A 22,143-nucleotide genomic window follows, 5' to 3' on the forward strand; every position below is an offset into this window, starting at 1 on the left:
TTTAATGTATGGTCTAGGTTACTCACAAAAACACAACTTCAGTAGGTAAATTTGTGTTTCAGTAGAGCTTCAATAAAGCTTCAATAAGCCATGTACCAGGATTCCCTGCCACATCCATGTAGCTCGTATTAACCAATAGAGTAGGAACTTTCTGATATTCATCTTCTTGTAGCTATAAGACCTGCAGTTCTTGGAACAGAATTTTTTATTTTTTGCTGGTTTCCTGTGATAAATCTGGTCCTTCAGTAATGTTTGTTGACCTAAATGGGCCTTGCAAATTTGTTACAGCATAATAATATTACACAATTCATTAGTCAAATAATTAAAATATTGAAGATGTAACTAACCATGCAAAGTTGGTGGTATCAAGATGTTTTAAGACACTACAGAAATCCAGATAATATGTGACTGTAATGGTTCTGATTCCTATGTAAGCCAAAAATAACCCCTCTGCTAAAAGACATTGTTAGAGTCACCAAACCACAGCCTAATAGAAGACTATGATAGATGAAATAAATTCTTTAACTATTTGGGTATAAATGTATTAACTCAACGTCAGAGTAACGTGTACGTATTGATGGAAAATCTATACGTACACGTTTATCTATGTTTTCTTTTTGTTTTGTTTTTTTAGGTTCAACCAAACAAACAGGGATTTACAGTGATTAAGCAGTTGCACCAAACTATGTCCAAGTTTCAACCATCTGACCTAACCTTTTACTTTCAGAACAAAAGTAAGTTGAATCACGGAAATATTGGGTACAAAAAAATGTAAAAAAAATGGCAAAGGGACAAAAATGACCAATGTACTATTTTAGTTAGAAATGGCAAAATTAGCACTTAAAAAATAATGTGATAGTGATTTTCTTTTTTGCGGGGGAGTCTAAACAATCCATTTGGACGTCTGATCCTCAAACGTTGAATTAAAGTAGTTTTCCCCCACAAACAAACATTAGACACCTCTACGTAGCGCCTATTCAAAGAACGATACAATAACAGTCTCATTCCTGACTGAGATTCTGAGGTGTGCAAGGCAGCTCTTTATCAGCCACACAGGAATTGATTATCATATTTCTCTGCAGGCATTTGCAGTTTCATTTGTTTCCATATTTCTAAATGATGTGGCTCAGCTGCAGACTCCATTAAGACAGACTGAAATTAGTTTTCACAGTTTAGAAGCAACACTGAGCCCAGATTTAATCAACATTAGGGTGACAGGCTGACACCCTGTCAGCCTATGATAATTTGTTTCTAAACTTAAAGCCTCTGACTGCGTTTAATCATTAAAGCTCAACCTGCAGTGGAAGATGATAAAACAGGCTTAAAAGCACTGAGAAAGGAAGACTATACTGAAAGGATGCCGCCACAAATGTACACTGCAACATGATTGACTTTTTTTTTTTTTTTTTTAAACAAGAAATTTTACTTGGACACAAAACAAAGGTTTCTTCTTGAATATCTTACCTTGGATGACATGGGAGTTGTCCTTCAGGAAAAAATTGTACAGGTACTTTGGGATGAAGGCAGACATGCAGGCATATGCTAATGCTATAGAGAGAACAACATGTATACAAATTTAATGTAGAAATAAACATTTAGCATTTACATTAACATGCATCAGTCAGAAATAATTTTGGGCTTTCATTTGAATTATCTGGGGTTTTTTTTTGTTTTTTGTTTTTTAGGTTCAACCAAACAAACTGGGATTTACAGCGATTAAAGCAGTTGCACCAAACTATGTCCAAGTTTCAACCATCTGACCTAATGTTCACCCTATCATACACTAGAAACTGCTGAAACATCAGTGTTGTAATTCACAGTGAAGCTGGTTTAGCATCAACATGAAGGTGCCAACAAGTATAAAAGCTTCTGCTTCAAAGCAGACACCTTTGGGACCAAATGATATGTTCAGCTGCCCACATGGACAGAAAAAGTGATCCTTGAAAAAAATGGTTTTATTGAAATCGAGATTTAGTCTTTGTTGTCACAATGACGAGAAGTCTGTTTGGAGGAGTAAAAGTGAGGTAACATAACTGAACTACACTTTTGCTAATGAAGATTAGTCAAATTTATAGTGAGTCAGAGTTACAACTGGATCTAGTTGGGGGCTAAACAAGGCATCTGATTTCTCTGGAACTTAGAGAAGGAATTTTAAACAAATGTTGAATTTTAAGCAAAATATTGTACATGGTGTATAAATTTGAGGCTGTTTGTATATTTTTGGAGGTCTGTGTAGGTTATTGAAAACCCTCAATTATCCTTGAAATGATTAAAGGTGTAAGTTATATGTTCAGTCAACCTTGGAAAAAAAAAGAGGTCTTAAATAAAAGATTAAAAGACCCAATTAAAATGAAATTTATGATGAGTGCGTCTAAGGTGAAAAGCTCAGACTGAGATCCTCACCTTCGTTATTGAAGTTTAAATATAAGAACGGAGCACAAAGTGAATCCAAACCTGAAATGGAAAGTGCATCAAATAAATTAAAGGTCAAACTAAAGCAGCTCTGGTCAAAAAAAATGTAGTTTCTAAAACGAGGCATAATCGCCATCTAGTGTTCATTTATGGGTGTTACCAGGATAAAAAAAAAAAAATAAATAAATAAAAACATTTTAAAAAAGGGGGAGTAACTGACCCTGCCAGTAGACCAGGTCAGGATGGGAGACCACCCAGGCTTTTAACACACGCCTGAACTTGATGTGACCCTGAGGAGATGACAGCAGCTCGTCATACTGGTGGCACCGTGGGATATCCACCTCGATCTGAACAACAAAGAAAAAGAAAACATAAAATTAAACAACTGGAGCATGAAATAACATACCTTTTTTTTAAAAAAAAAAAAGTAAATCGACTCAGTTGTTAGCTTTTATTTTTCAGCCTACCTGTCTGTCAGTTGGTATGGGAGTATCCTTGTCAGTGCTGTCATACTTAGCTTGAATGTCACCCTATGCAAAAAATACAAAGAACAGATGAACCAATGCACCTTTTCTCATTTAAATTTAGCTTAATTGTTGCTTTAGGTTTTGTACCTCAATGCCTAGCAAAGCAGCCCAAGCCAGTCCTCTAACCAGAGGAGGAATATCCACTCTGGCCTCTTTCCACATCAAGTTCTTTTTGTATGGATAGCCCTGAAGACAAAACATGTAAAGTACCACAGAGTAAATATACAAAGCAATTTTCAACGACGATTTCAGGAATAAACTATCCAAATCAAACTGGTCCTCTGCAAAAATGTAATTGTCCCCTAAATCTACAAACTAGCCTTGACGCCACCTTCCAGCCAATGCATCCTTTTAAAAATCCTTTATAAATTAAAATCTGAAAGTGTGGTGTGCATTTGTATGCAGCCCCTTTGAATCAATATTCTTTAGAAGTGGCTTTCGTTATAATTAAAACTGCACGTCTACTAGCTTTGGACATCTTAATGATGCAGTTGTTGCTCATTCTCCCTGCAAACTGGTTCGAGTTCTGTCAGACGGAACGAAAAACAGCTACAAACATCAACTTCGAAGTATCGACACAGATGCTGGGCGGAATTAAGGTCTCGAATTTGACACCGGAATATGCTTTGATGCAACTCTGGCCGTATATTTAGGGTTGTTGGAAGGTGAACATCTAACAGGTTAATGTGTAGCCTCTAACAGGTTTCCTTCCAGATTTCCTCAGTGTTTAGCTCCATCAAACTTCCAAACAACTCTGACCAGTTTTCACATCTATGATAAAGAAATGCATCCTCTCGGCATGGTGCTGCTACCTCCATGTTTCAAGGTGGGGGTGCATTTACTGCTACAGATTTTTTTTTTAACAAAAAATACTTTACAAACCCTGTGGTTGTCCTTCCCCTTTACAATTATGCTCTATTCTGTGTTTCTCTTTCGCATAAAATACCAATGAAATATGCTACAGATTGAAGTTGAGAACGTTATGCTTGTGTATTCTACCCCGGGTGTGGATTCTGAGTGTATAAGGCTGATGTACACAAGGACATATGCTGCCCTGACCTTGAGCAACCTGTCAAATAGGATGATGCGGATGAGCTGGTACTCTGTGTCTCTCTCGCGGATGATGAGTGGCAGCGTGACAGTGGCCGACAGCTCATTGCTGCTGTTAGACTGCGGCAAACTCGACTGTCTGGAGGAGGAAGGTGGATAGGGACATGACATTACTGGTGCCAATAGGAATGACAAGATAATGTTAAAAAATAGTGGCATGGGAGATGGGAAAGGTCTTAGAATGGAGGAGGCTTACTCGTCTTCCAGCAGAGGGTAATAGGCTTCTCCAGCAACATCCTTCAGTCTCTAGACCAAAAAAAAAAAAAAAGATATTCTTTTTCATGTCCTGATTTCAACTCTGTGATAAGAGTCAACGAAACAAAACGTCCAACTCGACATACATGTGCTTGCCTCTCATTTATGCTTAAAATAAAGGGCCCACTGATCTTCAGTTTGGCACAGTTTAATAATCTGTACAAATAGATAATATGGACACTAAAAAGAAAATATGCCTTTTGTACAATTCAAAATTTGTAAAATAATTATATATTATAATCTAATGCAACTGTACCTGAATTGCTCATTTTAAATATTGAGTATCTGTGAATGTTTTCTTTTTTTAAATTTTGTCCCTTGAAGGATCAGTTTGAGGGGATTTTTGTTCAGGGTTACATAATTAGCAACAAAAAGTTTTAGTGATGTAAAAAAAAAAAAATGGATGCACATGTTTGAATTTGTTGTGGATTTATCACTAATTTTAACAGAAAAAAGTCTCGAATATATCCATGAAGCCGCAGCTATCAACAAGCGTCTTAATCTTTGTATGGTTTAGTTTATTTATTGATGGTTGGTTTCCTGTTGCGAAGCTACCACTAAATTATAGTCAACAAATTTTGAATAGTGTTGAGGCGAGCACTATTTCACTAGTTTTAAGGTTGTCTGCTTTATCCATTCCAACCAAGTTTTTGTTCTGCTGCAACACTCAACCCTTTCCAGGTTTCAAACGTCTGTTTATTTAACATAAAGTTGACTTAATTTGTAAGTAGTCCTACAAATTAGGACTACTAATTTGTAGGACTACTTACAAATTAGTAGTGGTGGTGGCATACTCCCGCCACCACCACTTTACCTTTACGCTTCCTAACATCCTTCCTGTCACTGTGGCCAAACATTTCAATCTTTGTCTCATCTTGATCACCAAACTTTTGTCCGGAAGGCAGCTTGTTCTTTTGGTTGGCACCCTCTGTTCATTCCAATGCAAATGTGTGTTCAGTGTGGATAATGAGACTGGTGTTGCAGCTGCTTTCATTTTATGATGGCTCCAATCCAAACTAATTTATTTTCATCAGAGGGAGACAGTTGTTATTTGGACACGACTGGATTCAGGACTACACGTCCCAGACACTGATCAAAACTGGATTTGAGATGCACAAATAAGACTCCTTCTCGCAACTCTTGCTTTGACACTGTTAAGTAAATTATAGGGAATGTTCCTACATTATATAATTTCCAAGGAAAATCATGCAATTTGAATGAATTCCACCATTTCTAATCAAAATTCCAGCAAAAATAATACCTGCATCCTGTTGATGTCTACAAAAAATGTGTTCTTTCTCTGGGTCTTGCTAAGAGGTATTTATCAAAATATTAGAGGGGGCTTATGTTCACTCATTTTATAAAAGACATATTTGGGTCTGTAGCAGTAGATATGTATATAGTTAAGCCGCCAAGTATATTTTTTATACACTTTTAGGGTTCTAGAAATTACACTAAGCACTCTTAGTTCTTGTTTGTGAAATTTATCGAAGTTGACCGTTACAAGCATTTCACCCTGAAAAAAAGAAAAACTGACAATTGGTGACACACTTTTTTGTATTAATTTTTTTTTTTTCCGTTCGTTTTCTTTGTGTCTTTCACTGCCAACATTTTTTCCAGTGATACGATTGTCAAAACTCGCATCTTAATGTAGTAAGGTACACAAACCGCCTTACATTTCTGAGTTGGCACAGAGACAGCGTCACTGTGGTGTCATCAAGCAGGAAGCTTCGATCTCTCCCTTGGCCAAATGATTCCCCATCCTCCAAGACAAACCTAAAAGAAAATATAAGAGCATTCTAAATAGGCCATGACATGATTAAAAATGTGCATATATTCAGACATCCCCCATGTGATTGAGTGCATGTCTGTGTGCATGTACTTGGGCAATGTGCAGATTGGCGGCTTAGACTGGATGATTTCCTTGTTGGTAAGCTCCTTCTCCAGGTCTCCACCTGCGAGGCACCATAGATGGTACACCTCATCTATGCCGCGCTCTGACAAGTAATCCTCATCATCATCTAGGTTTACACACAAACAAAACCTCAAGTGCTTGCAAGCAGAAACGGCAAGACAAAACAATGTTTAGTGTTTGGGCCTACTGTTTCGGGTGTAGAAAAAGAGATATTTAACCAAACTAAAGATCAGGTAATATTTGAAGGAGACCTTTGCAAAGATCACTGATGTCATCTGGGAGCTCTAAGTGTGCACAGCGCAGAGAAGATGAAAACAAACTGACAGGCTTCTGGAAGGGTAGATAGTGGCAGGAAACGGCATCAAAAACAGGGTCTCCAAGCAGCTCAGCAGGGGTTGGCCTTCAGGTTACAAAAAGCAGAAAAAGGTTAAAAGATAAATGGCCTGCATTCGTATCATGCTTTACCAAGTCTAACGATTGCAAAGCTCTTTACACTACATTCACCCATGCATACACACATCCAAATACGGAGTAAAGGGACAAAAATGGAGATGTACCAATAGAATCAGCCAGAAATCAAAATCGGTCAATCTTCTCTTGATAGGAGATCAGAAGGTCATATACTGTAAAATCAGTTCTTTTTAAACCCCTGTTTATATTGGATGCAGTACAATTGTTTTTGGACCATAAGTGCAAAAACCAGCTGCTTTTTGATACACTTATCAAATGAGCTTATTAAAAAAGAAATAGTAAAAGGTTCAGATATGCCTGGATAAATAAAATTTAGATAATCTTGAATTTACTTGGATTTCTTTGCGATTCCAAAGTACCTGATTGTAATTTTCACTATTTTTTAATAAACAAGATCAACAGCTAAGCCTCAGTTTTGTGTCTTGACTGACATCATGTGGTGAGAGGCAGGAAGTCGAGTTTTGCATATCTGTATTTATATCCTGCAGAGTTCTTCGATACATTGAGGAAAGTGTGGCTAACGTTAATCAGCAAACAATAACATAATATACAGAACACATCTTCAACAGTGGTGTGAAAAAATGTGGGGGGAATCTGTAGCAAACACTAGATTTACCTTTTGGATGGCAGAAAGGTCAAACACTTCCTTAACAATTCAACAACATTCTCAGGCATCTCCTGTGAACACGTCATAAATGTGATGATCAGCTACTTTCCCCATTCAAGTTATCACAAAAGATCCCATTTTCAATACATCAAAACAGTCAATATGCATAAATGCTTTTGGTATGCAAGTACTTTTAAATAGGATTGATCAATTCTACAGAATAAGGATGACTACATCTAAAAACTTATGTGTTATATATTTTTGTCATTTATTTCATTACATGTGCTAAAAAAAATGGTTCCTAAAATCTGGTATGAAACAAGGATACATTTTGCAGACATGGCCTTTAACACATATACAAGTATTAAAAACTGAAACTTTCATGAATAAAACTAGAACTAAAACTTTTTTATCATTTTGTAAAATAACACATATATGGATTAAAATCCAGCCTTCACATAATTTCTATGTCTATAGGGTTACGTACATATGCTTTCTACTTATCTCAAAAGTAACAAACTACTGTTAACAGTAACCAGCAGTATTAAACCGTTGTCTAATTGTGTAGGTGCAGAGACAGAGTGTTTCTCAGGCGTACCTTAATGATTTCTAAGCATCCATGTTCCTCAGCAAGGACAGTGACAATATCATCCATGCAACCTGGCAAAAACAGACAACGTCTCCTTATAAGCCCAGTTGAGTTTCAGAGCACATTGCTCTACACTCAGGTTAATTAAATCCTGTTTACTCACCCAAGGTTAAAATGAACTTCAGTTTGTCACTTAATTCAATGTTCTGCAAGAGTCTCCTTCCCTACGATTGATTAACATCATTATATTAGAAACTAATCATTATTCGAACAGCTGGAATTTAGGAAAAGTCCAGTTGAAAAAAATAACTATAAATATTTCAGGGGATTTAGAAGGGATGCTTACTGCACATAGTTCAAAGAGTAAGATTCCAAGTGACCAGACATCCGACTTAGGTCCTGAAGGCAATGGAGTTTCACTATGTGACGGATCACTGGGGTGGAAGCAGCCCAGGGCAATCACCTCTGGAGCAAGGTATGATGGGTTGCTGGAGTCGATATGACACAGCACATAAGCTCACACTTATCATCATCCTATATGTTACGCTTCTTGAAGTTTGGTTGGAATAAAAACAAAGAGATAGAACTGCAGCTCTGACCTCTGACTCATAGCTACCTGGGAAAAGTAAAGAGGAAACGGACTTACCCAATGGGAAAATCAACATCCGCCCCATGATCAGTCATGTGGTAAAGGCCGAACTTTGCCAGTTTGACGTTGCCCTTAAGAAACAAAATCCATCACAAAATGAGAGTTTGTAGATATTTCCATTACTATTTATTTAAAATTTTACAGTCTGGCTCTTAAAGAAGCAGAATTACTATTTAATTGATATAAAAACCCAACGGATCTCAAAGTTTTGAAAATCTATTTTTGATTTGGTCATTTGAAAATAAGGTAATATAAACACATTTTAAATCTTAATATGTTAGTTTTTTTCTTTTTTATGAATAACAAATGCAATAATTCAGTTTAGTTTTAAATATTTTAAAATCATTGCGTTCTTATTCGTGACTATTTGGCAACAGGATGCCAAAGTGTCATATTAAAGCATAAATGTATTTGTCTTTTAACAGGAGTAACTACATGGTTACAAACATTACCTTGCAATCCAAAAGTACATTGTTTGGGCTGAGGGCTCTGTGCACCAAGCCATGTTTGTTCATGAAGTCCAGTCCTTCAAGAACCTCGTAGGCAACCTGGAGTACCTTTTCTGGACTAACACAAATTCAATAAAAAGCAAGAGTTGGAACATTTGTGTGTCAAGGTTTTACAGACATAATTTTAGCAATACTACAATATAAACAGCTGACAAAGTTAATGCATGCTAGAATATCTACATTGTATCTACCTTGCAAAATTGATAGGCATATATACTCATTAAACTTTTTCGCATTTTGACATGTTACTACCACAAATCTTGATTGGGCTTTTATGCGATAGACCAACACAAATCAGCACAAATTGTGAAGGAGAAGGAAAATGCCCCAATACAATTCTGTGCAACCAACTACCTAAAGAAGTCACATGATTAATACATACATTCTACCGGTATGTAATTTAATCTCAATAAATACACTGCGAGTCAGAGCAAAGACAGCATTAACCAGAAATGCAGCCAAGAGTTCCACAGTAACTCTACAGAGTCAGTGCACCACTAACAGTGGCCCCTATGGAGGAGAGAAAAACTGTAAACAGGCTGCAACAGACTTCTTACTGGTGTAGATGGTCAACCAACTTCAACCATAGAAGAAACCCTAAACATACATCCAGGATTACAGCATAATGATTTGGTTTAAAGCACACTCATGTTTTATAATGATCTAGTCAAAATCCCAAATGAGAAGTTAGATCATAACTTACCTCGCTGTTTGCTCTTGCCTGAAATCACCCACGTTCCTTGAATAGTGCTCTGCAACAACAATCAGCCGTTCTATGCAGAAAGACAAAAAGAAATTGGTGATAGACATGCATCTATTTTTTTTCTCTTTTTTTGTTGTTGTTTATCTTGCAGCACTAAAATTAGTTGATCATTTAGTAAGTATTAAAAAAATGTCTTTTAATACACAGTGTTTCAGAGTTTTTCTTAGCATATTAGGATATTTCGGGAGCTCAAGCCTTTTCAAGAAACTAAAAATAAACAAGTCTTCTTAAGAAACCTACTGGGATTTCTCACAAAGCTTTGTAGTGAATTTTTGTAACAGGCTTGCAGTAAACGCAGTGCATTAAAGCCCGTTACCAGCTGAACAAAATATATCATACAACTAACAGGGTTAACAGCCATACCATGTTTCCCTCTGGAGATGTCCACATACTGACACAGTCTAGGATGAGTGATGGTCTTAAGGATCTGGAAACGCCCCAGGATTTTAATGGAGTTGGGCGTCAGAGGGAGGCCATTGCTACCACAAACATCATGAGGGAGAGCTGAGGCAAAGAAGGTGAAAGCCCCCAGCTGAGCGTCTCTGATGGGCTTCATTGACCCAGTGATAAAAGAAAAAGTCCTAGGAATAAGATACAATTTGCAGAACATATTAAAACTGGAAGTGAAATTGACACAACTTCTCATTCGTGCGATGAATAGGAGCGTTACCAAAACAGGCTGGCCGGGAGAGACAAATACAATCACTGATCTTGGCATTAAAATTGCATGCCTACGGCTGAGAATGAGCATGTCTACGAAACGCGTAATAATGAGGATAAGCATCAGATATAAGGAGTCCTACTGAAACAGATGCATTTTCCTTTCAAGAAAAAAAACCTCAATAATGTGCATTACCTTACAACAATGTCTTCTCACACCAAACAAAGAGACTCTATGTTCATGACGACAGATTAAACTCGAATATAATGGAAAATGTATTATTTTCCTGATTCTGCGGTGTGACGGGAACAGCTGAGTGAGCGTGATCAATGACGCAATTTTTGTGCGACAAAGCGGTAAAACTATTTTTCTATATAAAAACAAACAAAATGCCACTTAATTCATATAATAAACATTTACGTAAATTTAACTGTGTAATAAAACCACAGATATGAATTTTATTCCTTTGTTTGTTTGTTTTATGCTTATTTCCTGAAGTCAATGAAGTGCATGCGCTGTCTGTTGTCTCCTCCCTTTTTGTAGGAAATCACTGATGTCTAAAGCATATGAACGCGTAATCTGGGGTTGAGTCCATCTCGATGGTTTAATAATCTAACTACAGGAACAAGACTGCCCCCTGCCAGCAGCCTCAGTAAATGACTTTACACAGACTGCATTTTCTGCCCTGGGCGAATATTTAGATATTACATACAATCTGTTTATTTAAAATAAACCTGTTGTGGGTTCTTCTTCATGTTAGTTTTTAAAAATCTTTATTTTCTTTTAGTTTGATTGCTTTTATTAATCGTAACAGTTATTTCTGTTATGATAATTGACATCTGATCTCAGATCTCATATCTGAGATGTCAGATAATCAGAAAATCATCAGAAAATTAATTAATTTAAGTAACAAAATTAAATAAAAATATTTGAATAAAAACATCATTTTTATTAATTACACTGAGTGGTACATTCTTTTAAACTAAAAGTTCCTTAGAAAAACTTTGTACTTTTTTTTAGGAACAAAGGATGTTTAATTCAGACATTGTGGACAGTTGAAAAGCATCCATGCGCTATAGAGAAATAATCCCAATGCTTGTTTGGGGATTATTTTTGCATGAATTACTGTATTGTGCCATAAAGTGAAAAGTAAGTGGCTCCATTGGGGTATTAAGGCATTCCAGTTTGCTGTAATTGCAGACTTCAGCTCATCTACATTGTTGAGTGTGGGGTCTCATTTTCTTTTTTTTGAGAGATTCTTTATTGGGACTATTTGTTGGTCAATTTGTTGGCCAGAGGGAACTGTCCTCTCACTCTTGTTTACGTTGTTTACTTCAACGTGAACAAGAGTTCACGTTGAAGAACGTTGATGTTCACGTACATGTTAGACTCCTGTCATCTGCAGAAATACTCAGATGACTGCTGTCGTCAGGTGTATCAGAGATGGACAAAATACTAACGGGCTGCTTTATGTCACGGTAATGGATCAATCATATGAACAAAACAAAGAAGATTATTGTAGATATAGAAAGAAATAGGGTTAGATCAAACACTATTTCCATCAGGGGAGAAGTGGAGGTGGATAAGGAGTATACCTGGGTGTTCACATGGACAGACTGAACAGAAGACGCAACAATTCAATTAAAAAAGGACAGAGCAGATTTTCCTTCTTGAGGAGTTTACTGAGTTTATGCCGCAAGATGCTGCATGTCTTTCACAAGTGATTTTGTTGTTATGCACAACTTTGTGAATAAATCTCTCTCCAAACAGAATTGACCTTTTGTGACTTAGTCTTCTTGTCCTGTGTATCAGTGATTATTTTTTGGACAGGGGCCAAATCTGCAAACTTCCTGATGACAGAGTTGGCTCCAGCATGAATATAACATAATATTTCTGTACTAAATACCAGTTTTCGCAGAGAATTGTTTGTAATCGTTATATGAAGGGATATGTCCAAATCTATAGTTCATTCTGATAAGCAGCATTAAGACACCTGTAAATCAAAAAAGACAGTAGTGGATAATCATCGTGGACTTAATAATTATGAAGGCAAATATAAAAACACACAGTATCTCAGATTGATTTCAAACACCACAAGACATTCAAGTCTAGAAGAAGAAAAGAGTTAAATGTACCAATAATGCATCAGTTAAATGTACAAATGTCTCACATTAACTGGGTTATATAAAGGCCCAACAATCTATCAGACTTAAAAAGTAATTTATTACTGAAAGCAGTGTACCTTTTCGCCACCAAATTGTGCAGAGAGGCAGCAGGACTCCATCTAGTGGCTGAACCTCGCAGTTTCAGTAAATGACGCATTTGACGGCTTTTGCCACAGCGGTACCTTGTCTGCGTCAGTCCCAGGACAGCACAAACGGCAGCATCTTCTGTTTCACCCTTACTGTGAACCATTGAGCACACCTTACAGGCAAAGGTAGGTTTGGTAATGGCTTCCTGAACGACTCCTACACAAACAACGTGCATTTTATTCAGCTTTTTTCATGCTCCATTTTAAAGGCAGCTGACTTCGGGGACGTGTTAGGAGAATACCCATAGCAAGTCTGCATCTGAATGTGGAGTGTCTGTGATGCCTGTTGTAATTTGATGCCATAACAAGTGCAAAGGGGTGTTCTAGGGGTGGTTAGGCCTGAGTGGCGCAGTTTCAATTGAGAATATTTTTATGGAAGTCGTGCGGGGATGATGCTTCTTCGCCCATCATGCTGCTGTCACATTAGAATAAACAGTGCAGTGTAACTGTCTGGGAAGATGCTGAGACATGCAGACCCAAATATCCCTTAACGCCCTCACCTCTGCAGTATTGCATCAGCACTGCGCTCTATGCTATCAAATCCACACTGTTTTGAAGTCATACTGTTTTGTTTTATTTTATTCTATTTTATTTTATTTATCTATCAATAATAGCTGTAGACTGATAGCTTGCTTTGCCATCTCATATTACGAGTCATCGTGGAACATATGGACATACATAGCCTGTTAATATTATTATATTTTAACGTCAGACATGTTGATAAAACACTGAGTTGATGTTTTCTGGTTCCTCTTCCAGTTACAAGTATGAAACAAATGCGCATGCGTCCTTTAGGAGTAGCTAAAGGCCTTTTGAAAAAAAAAAAAAAAAAAATCGTGTGCTAACTGTTAGCTTAGTTCATCACATCGGAGAAAAGTAAGCCAACGGTAAGGTAATGTCTCCAAATAATTATTTAGTGGCATGGTTTTAAATTTCGTGCGTTTACAGTCTTAATGTAAGTCTGTTTAAGGTATTTTTTGTGAATTATATTCATGTTCCACGGTGACTTGTCATATGAATTGGTGGCCGCCATTAAACTTCAACTTTTTTTTTGTTTCGTTTAATAAAAAGGCTTCTGGAGGTTACGTTTATTTCTACAACCAGCTGTATCCCGTGTTGTTTTCTAAATTCTCCCTTAGTATACTACTACATTGTGCGTTAAATACCCATTCACAACCCATTATGTCTGTCCACCTTTTATATTTGCATTTTATTTTATGTGATCCTTACATAGTAAATCAACAAGTGGGAAACAAACATGAGGTTTCACTTTGTGAATTGAGTTTCGAAAATAAATGAGCTTTTCAAATAATATTTAAATTTATTGAAGAGGTCTGTATAATATTATGATAAAATATATTAAAAAGGTGTAATGTACCAACAGATAAGAATGGGGTGAGTTTACTATTGCAAGGTGGTTTATGTTTTTTATATATATATATATATATATATATATATATATATATATATATATATAAATTCAAAAACTGGTCAAATAAAAAAAGACAAATATGATGTAGAGATTACATGTAGTAGGGTGATTTTGTAATTATTAATGTTACTAATCTAATGTCAAAAGTGTATAAAATAAAAAATAAACTCATTTGGTTATTAATTTTTCTTAAAAAATTAAAACTGAAAATAAATGATCAACTAAATGTAGTTGATCATTTTTATTAATATACAATGTTGTAAGACAGCAGCATGTCTGCAATATTCCATTCAATAAAGTTAAGAATCAAATTTCACATTTAGAGGTAATTTGTCTACTTACTTACTTTAATGGCAATGGGTGAATTTCAGCTGAGTTTTCGTTTCAGGATTTCCTTGATTAATTAAATTAAAGTAAATGATACAGTGTGTGCTAAAGTTCAATATCTAGATCTGCACTGCAGTGTATCTAACCGTAAATCGAGGGGATTGGCTTGATCAGATCAATTTCATTAACATATTAGCAAAGTGTGGAGTACAAATTAAAGTTCAGTTGTTTTTGATCAGTATTGTCTCACTGTTGAGGTTGTGTGCTTTCTATGCTGCATGTTGTTGATTCTGACATGTTTTGTTTGTTTCTATTGTTCAACGTCTTCCAGGCTGAGCCAGGATGGGGAAGGAGAAGCTCCACATTAACATTGTGGTTATAGGACATGTGGACTCAGGGAAGTCCACCACCACAGGCCACCTCATCTACAAGTGCGGGGGCATCGACAAAAGAACGATTGAGAAGTTTGAGAAGGAAGCTGCAGAGGTATGATTTAAATATAATTTTTTTTTTTTAGGATTTTCTGCATTGTAACTATTCAACAGCTCACTTCAGTGGAGCCCGGTTTATCCAGAGCTAATTTTTGCGTCTTGTGGTTGACACAGAAAAGTGGATTGAAGCGTTAAGGACAAAGGTCATGTGACAAGCAACTATTTAGTCTTCTGTAGCTTCAATATCACTGATTCATACAGAACTTTTAGTGTCCTGAAAGTCTGAGTGCATTGAATCTTAGAAACCATATAACATGTTTCAAACAGTGTGCAGGTGAACAGATGATGTCACGAATCTCAACACGCTTTTCATTACATTAATTGAGACCTAAACCTTCAGAAGGTTTAGAAACTTCAAATTTAATAGTGAGCTCTGGCTCAAAATAGACTTGGGGCTTGATTTTCATCTTTTTTAAGCAAAAAGAAATAGTAGTAAGTCGAACATTGATGAACATTATTTGACGTGAATTTGCTTGATGACATTAATGAGGACATTTGGTAAAATGTAATGTTTACTGCTTGGCAAACAGTTTCATAATTTTTGACTGCATTATGTTTTTATGTAAAGCACTTTGAACTGCCTTGTTGATGAAAATGTGCTTTACAAACAAACTTGATGACTTGGCATAGACTCGCAGTTTAATTTCACTGTGACATTGAACTTAACTCTGTAATAATAGGTAATTAAAATTAAAATGAAGTTAGAGTATGGATTATTGTTTATTTAATAATTGTTAGCCGCCATCACCAGTGTTAATAATATAAAAGATTTGATATGCCTAAGAAGTTGTTACAGATTTTAATTTTTTTTTTATTCCATATAAGAAAAAGAAATGTCAAAAAATATATTCTGTGATATGGACTCCAAAAGCCAAGTGATAGAAATGCTTTTCTTGTATTCATTTAGACGCAAAACATGAATTAACATTTGTCAATGCTGTTGGCTTTGAGGAGAACTCAAGAACAACAGTTTGGTACCTAGGTATAGGTAGAAATAGCATATAAAAGGAAAAATTATCCCAGTAAAACACTTATATTCATATCTTTCCTCTGCACTCTTAGATGGGAAAGGGATCCTTCAAATATGCCTGGGTTTTGGACAAACTCAAGGCAGAGCGTGAGCGTGGAATCACCATCGACATCTCTCTCTGGAAGTTTGAGACAAGCAAGTATTATGTCACCATCATTGACGCTCCGGGACACAGAGACTTCATCAAGAACATGATCACTGGGACATCTCAGGTAGAAATAAAATAAATAAGTAAAACAATAAATTAGATTTTCAGTTCCTCCCCGAAGTTTTCATTTCTTTATCTCTTTCAGGCTGACTGTGCCGTGCTGATTGTGGCTGCGGGTGTGGGCGAGTTCGAAGCTGGCATCTCGAAGAACGGGCAGACTCGCGAGCATGCCTTACTTGCCTACACTCTGGGAGTGAAGCAGCTCATCGTAGGTGTCAACAAGATGGATTCAACGGAGCCCAACTACAGCCAGAAGCGCTATGAAGAGATTGTGAAGGAAGTCAGCACTTACATCAAGAAGATTGGGTACAATCCTGACACCGTGGCCTTTGTCCCCATCTCAGGCTGGAATGGAGACAACATGTTGGAGCCCAGTCCTAATGTGAGTTTGACAGGAGGTTGTCCAGAAAAACTCTTCTTATAAGCTATACTTATTCCACCCTTTTTTCAGTTGTACTGTCATGGGTGTTTAACATGCTGAAAGAGGCTTGTAGAATCAGAGGTGCAGATCTTTTGAATGTTTTTTCATCTGTTGCAAAGCACTGGCGTCAAGCTCCTACAACTTTTAGACGTGTCTCTGCTTCAACACACCTGGGTCACATGATAAAATCATTAACAGGACTCTAGAGAACTTGACTGCATACTGAGGAGGTAATTCAGCCATTTGATTCAGGTGTGTTGGACCAGGGACACATGTAAAAGTTGAAGGGAACTCAGCACCAAAAGCTGTTGTTCTCCTCCCATCTCTGACATGAAAGTAACAATGATCTCTTACAGATGACCTGGTTCAAGGGCTGGAAGATCAATCGCAAAGATGGCAGTGCCTCAGGCACCACTCTGCTGGAGGCTCTCGATGCCATCCAGCCTCCAACCCGACCCACTGACAAGCCTCTTCGTCTGCCTCTGCAGGACGTTTACAAAATTGGAGGTGAGATGATCTTGCAGTTTCGTGACTTAGATTTGTAAGAACATATTTGTAAAATATAAAAGCCTAATTTATCAAGTGGTTCTGGAAAGGAGGGCAGAAACAAATTAGGTTTTGAGTAAATTCCCTCAGGCATAGTCTGTTCCACATGTTTAAGAATAGCTTTTCAGCTTACATTTAGGCACTGGGTTCACATAACGCCCGGTTGCTTCTCTGCCTCTCCATCAGGTATTGGTACTGTGCCTGTGGGTCGAGTAGAAACAGGAATCCTGAAACCCGGCATGGTGGTGACTTTTGCTCCCGTCAATGTGACCACTGAAGTCAAGTCAGTGGAGATGCACCATGAGGCCCTGAGTGAGGCGCTACCTGGAGACAATGTGGGCTTTAATGTCAAGAACGTCTCTGTGAAGGATATTCGCCGAGGCAATGTGGCTGGAGACAGCAGGAACGACCCACCACAAGAGGCAGCTGGCTTCACCTCCCAGGTCTGCTCCCTAGTAACGACTGTGATTATTATTGTTACCCAGAACCTGGAAAACTGGGTGTCCGTCTTTTAGTTCAACTCGAAGGAATACTCCAGAGACAAATGTAGTTAAATGATAAATATCCATAGATTTGTACTAGCCAGCTCTTTTAGTAACTTAGTGGTTGGAGACAAAATCTTTCATTTTTAAAGTAACTTCAAAGTTGAGAAAATTTGAAAAAGGGGTTTAAAAAATGACAGCCAAGGGTTGACTAATATAAGCCACTGTATTTTTTTGTACTGTAATTAATTCTATTTTATTTGTTGCCAAGCTCTTGTCTTTGTTTGCTGCTATTTTTTCCAAATTCAGTATTTTACAATGCTATTACATTTTTCACAGGTAATTATCCTGAACCACCCTGGTCAAATCAGTGCTGGCTATGCCCCTGTGCTCGACTGCCACACTGCACACATCGCTTGCAAGTTTGCAGAGCTGAAGGAAAAGATAGACCGCCGCTCTGGAAAGAAGCTGGAGGATAACCCGAAGTTTCTCAAATCTGGAGATGCTGCCATTGTGGATATGATCCCAGGAAAGCCTATGTGTGTGGAGAGCTTCTCTGAGTACCCACCCCTTGGTGAGTGTCCCATCCTGCAATATAATGCCTGTCTATTGCTACAGTACAGTGCCTAGCAAAAGTATTCATACCCTGTGAAGTGCTCTGCTACTCATCATGTTACAATTAGAAACCTAAAAAGCTTTATAAGTATGTCAGGCAGTCTCAGGATATGGAATAACATTCTTGGCTTTGAACATCTCCCAGAACATTGCTCATGGAAATGTTGCAAATGGCACACAATTGCAGGACATGGATGGGCTAATAAATATGCAGGTTAACATTAATCAAGAGCAAAATGAAAACAAAATATGAAAACATCCAAGATGCATGAATACTTTTACAAGGGATTGCACCTCATATAGTAAAAAATACTTACCTGCAAGAAAAAATGAATCTAAAATCTTAGTTTTTTAACCTTTCTGAGAATAGATAAAGTTTAAATCAGAGATTTTTTTTTTTTTTATTCCTCAGGCCGTTTTGCTGTCCGAGACATGCGTCAAACGGTGGCGGTGGGAGTGATAAAAGGTGTGGAAAAGAAAGCCCCTACGAGCGGTAAAATCACCAAATCTGCACAGAAGGCACAGAAGGCCAAATGAACATTGTGCTGGGCTGCTGCCCAAAACGTTCAGAAAGGCAGAAGACCCGCAGACATCTTGCTCCATTTGCACACCATAGTAAACGTCTGGTCCATTATCACAATGCATCGCAAAAGCAGACGAAGGAAAAAAAAATTGTTTCAGTTATAGGTTAACATGTTAGCTAGCTGTTATACGTACATTTGATCGTATCTTGTTTCGTGCTTGAACATGACTAAGGCTTTGCATCGCAGTTCAAAGATGCGCCGTTGTTAAATGTATCCTGCTAGTTTGTCTAGAGATGCTCTGTAGTAACACAGTAGAGATGTTCTTCTCTGTGGTCTCTGTACAAGTAATGTTACTTGTTCAAGCTTTAAAACTGTTTAAACTCAGCAGCTAGAAATATACAGGATGTTTGCATGTTTGCTTGTGACACCTCAGTGAAACCAGCTTTGGAAACTTAAATAGTTCAACTAAACATCCTGCCTGATATAAACTTCCTTAAAGTAGCTCTGATCCACGTTACTGTAAAGTTTGCGCAACTTAAATGCCGGTACTTGTTAGAATATGTTCGTAAAAGTAAAATATCTTTAAAAACAATGTTTGCTTCTGGTGTTTTTGTTAACTCCGTAAAGCCTGACGTATCAAATAATTGTTTGAAAAATCTTATTTGTAAAAAATAGAATAATTTAACTGTTTTTATTGAAACGTCACATAATTTCTTCTGTTTTTTTCTATTACTGTTGATGTATTTAGTTTTTGCATATAAAGTTAAAACCCAATATTTACATACACTCCATTAACAGACTCAACCAGTTCTTTCTCCCTGTTAGACATTGAATTAGAATAAACGTTTAGGGTAGGATAACTATTTTTTCCAATTTGCATATTGCCAAATAATGAACTATTCCTTTTTTTCCAGTTTTTTACTTTCCTCAAATTTAGAAGTTTATGTGTATTTCTCTTAAACTCTAGTTCAGGTTTCATCAGACCAATACATCTTTCCAAAAATTAAGCTATTTGTTTTTCAGTCCATGTTCAAATTATAATCTAGCTTTTGCAGTATAGACATCTTTCTTACTGAGTGGACTTTCAAATTATTTTGGTAATTTGAACTAACCTAATTAAATAAAAGTTTAGCTTCATTTAATCAGTTAAGAAACATTACATGCTGCATCTATTCATGCAATGTATGTAAATTTCATGTCTAATAATGTGGAAGAAGACATATTTTTGCATGCAGGGCACACTTAAACAACTTTTATTTTTCATTCATATTCAACTTTATAAGTTTTGAAACTATTTTACAAGTTTTTATATGTGCAGTTTGAATTTTTTTGAGACTGAAATATATTTGTTGATTGATTTACTTGGGGGGAAGTGACAAAATTGTTAAAGCCACTTAGGTCTGCAAAATATTGAAATCAAAAGTGATATGTTTGGACTTGTAGGGTTAAACCGCTATATGTTTGTTGCAATGAAAAACACAAAACAAAGCTTCTTGAAGAATTTCTTTTATTCTTGATTGAGAATAAGAGTTCATTTGCATTGTTATTACATTACAGGCTTCCTTAAACTAACCAAGGTTATTACTAATGTGTAAATATGTGGACATAATTTAAATAAATTAAAAAATAAGACAAAACCTTAACATGGCAATTGCCCATTTTTATGCCCACTTGCAAAATTATATTAAAAAAAAGAAAAAAAAAAGTACTATGCCACAAATAGAGGACCTGAAATGTGCAGCGACTTTTTGTCACAAATCAGTCACACCTTCTGGAAAACTAAACATGGATGTATCACAAAAGCAAGGCACCAGAATACAGGATTGTATGAATATTTTGTAGACCTTAAAAAAAAAAAGAGTTTGGATGCTCTTGATCCAGATGTTTAAAAACCGAAATACTTAAAGTTCTAAGAAACTTGTCATCTTTTTCAGTTAAAGATCCATTTGAACATGAAAGCCTCATGCAAAATACATTTAAATGTCACTGGGAAAATAATTTGAGACATAAGATGAGAGCAAACTTCTGATCACACAAACGGTAAAAAAAAAAAACATGATTATGCTGTTAACTAAAGGTAGAATGTGCTGTGCAAAGAAGCGTACCTCACATTTCCATTTCATACATACTATATGTTACACTTCACTTTGAAAACATACTTTTAAAGCTGCATCATAACTAAGTAGTGTAACGTTTTTTTTTGGACTAGTTACATATTTTTACAGTTAAGCTGACACTTTACAGCCATTCTTGCAAGTCTTTTTTATTTTATTTTCTAATATCACAGTTACTTAGTAAAACTAGAAACTGTGGAAAGCAAAATGGAAAAAAATGGAGAGCCTAATAACTATAGTAGATTTGTGGAAAGCTGCACATCAGTCATGCAGATATAACAATGTTTTTTTCTTTAGCTGACGTTGTTTGCTGAACTGCTCCCTTCATCTAAGAACCTGCAGAATATTTTTATGCATTATTCCACAGCAAAAAAAATGAATCTGTCAAAATTAGAAAGGCCAAATTAGAGCTTAAACTGAAACAATAAATACTTTAGTTTATTTCTTACAATATAGTTTAACAAATTAACTTTTTATTCTTGCCAAATTGCAAATGTGAGACACATTCCACATTTATTTTTCTTCCGTCAATATTGGTGAGCTTTATCATGCTTAAAACGTAGAAAAATATAATGTGTGTTTTAAATTAAAAAAAACATTTAAGTAATAATTACTGCTTTGGTTTTTCTATAAGATTCTGCAGCTGCATTCCTAATTTTTTTTTTTTTTTTTTTTTTTTTAACAAAGAGTTGTAGGATTGTCTGCAATTTCAGCACATGTAACGACACATCTTTGTCTTTCAAGTTTTTGCTTAAATCCATATTACAGCTAAGAGGATAAGTATAATCAGATATAAGCAATGCTCTGTTAAACTGACAGACTAGAAGTGTATGATCCTTTCCACTCTCATACACAGACACACATTTTGTAATTTTACTTACTTTAAAATGATACAGGATTGTAGCTTTTATTCCCGGTTCAAAGTATTTAATATAAATCTATAAAATGTACCAAGGTGCTCATGAACTAATCAGGCTTTGGATGCTTTAGTAAAAACATTTTAAAAATAATAAGGCCTTGTCACTGCATCACTGCATCTTGGTCTACTCCATGCAACAGAAAGGGAAAAATATTGGTAAGTTGTATTTTCACTGCTCAGCAGTTCAAGAAACCTCAAGTTAATATCAATAAGATACACATTCGGATCTCAAGTCCAGTTCAAGAAGCCGAAAAT

The 22,143-nt window shown here is 36.3% G+C and overlaps 2 protein-coding genes across 3 annotated transcripts in view; one reads left to right on the forward strand and one right to left on the reverse strand.

Annotated features, from left to right (window-relative positions):
• tbck (TBC1 domain containing kinase) overlaps window positions 1-10,813 on the reverse strand; it is a 32,963-nt gene extending 22,150 nt beyond the window's left edge. Inside the window, exons 1-19 of the mRNA XM_007567289.2 lie at window positions 10,664-10,813; window positions 10,171-10,388; window positions 9,748-9,817; window positions 8,988-9,102; window positions 8,533-8,606; window positions 8,233-8,374; window positions 8,050-8,110; window positions 7,896-7,957; window positions 7,307-7,368; window positions 6,471-6,619; window positions 6,187-6,325; window positions 5,981-6,080; window positions 4,246-4,295; window positions 3,999-4,128; window positions 3,027-3,125; window positions 2,880-2,942; window positions 2,633-2,759; window positions 2,404-2,454; window positions 1,465-1,548 (exon numbers count right to left, since the gene is read on the reverse strand). Coding sequence (XP_007567351.1) covers window positions 1,465-1,548; window positions 2,404-2,454; window positions 2,633-2,759; window positions 2,880-2,942; window positions 3,027-3,125; window positions 3,999-4,128; window positions 4,246-4,295; window positions 5,981-6,080; window positions 6,187-6,325; window positions 6,471-6,619; window positions 7,307-7,368; window positions 7,896-7,957; window positions 8,050-8,110; window positions 8,233-8,374; window positions 8,533-8,606; window positions 8,988-9,102; window positions 9,748-9,817; window positions 10,171-10,363 — 1,771 coding nt within the window. The 5' untranslated portion in view covers window positions 10,364-10,388; window positions 10,664-10,813. The remainder of the gene's footprint in view (window positions 1-1,464; window positions 1,549-2,403; window positions 2,455-2,632; window positions 2,760-2,879; window positions 2,943-3,026; window positions 3,126-3,998; window positions 4,129-4,245; window positions 4,296-5,980; window positions 6,081-6,186; window positions 6,326-6,470; window positions 6,620-7,306; window positions 7,369-7,895; window positions 7,958-8,049; window positions 8,111-8,232; window positions 8,375-8,532; window positions 8,607-8,987; window positions 9,103-9,747; window positions 9,818-10,170; window positions 10,389-10,663) is intronic.
• A 1,958-nt stretch (window positions 10,814-12,771) lies between these two features.
• On the forward strand, window positions 12,772-19,447 carry LOC103148491 (elongation factor 1-alpha 1). 2 transcript variants are annotated; one of them, XM_007567291.2, is made up of 8 exons: window positions 12,772-12,905; window positions 14,860-15,024; window positions 16,092-16,271; window positions 16,353-16,649; window positions 17,045-17,195; window positions 17,421-17,677; window positions 18,056-18,290; window positions 18,744-19,447. In XM_007567291.2, the coding sequence occupies exons 2-8, from the start codon at window positions 14,881-14,883 to the stop codon at window positions 18,866-18,868; spliced, it is 1,389 nt and encodes a 462-aa protein (XP_007567353.1). In that variant the 5' UTR covers window positions 12,772-12,905; window positions 14,860-14,880; the 3' UTR covers window positions 18,869-19,447. The 2 variants fall into 2 exon arrangements, with proteins under 2 accessions (XP_007567353.1, XP_007567352.1); XM_007567290.2 differs by lacking the exon at window positions 12,772-12,905 and adding an exon at window positions 13,599-13,666.
• The last annotated feature ends 2,696 nt before the right edge of the window (window positions 19,448-22,143 follow it).

Source organism: Poecilia formosa, unplaced genomic scaffold (genome assembly GCF_000485575.1).
Source record: "Poecilia formosa unplaced genomic scaffold, Poecilia_formosa-5.1.2 Scaffold206, whole genome shotgun sequence".
Classification (NCBI taxonomy): domain Eukaryota; kingdom Metazoa; phylum Chordata; class Actinopteri; order Cyprinodontiformes; family Poeciliidae; genus Poecilia; species Poecilia formosa.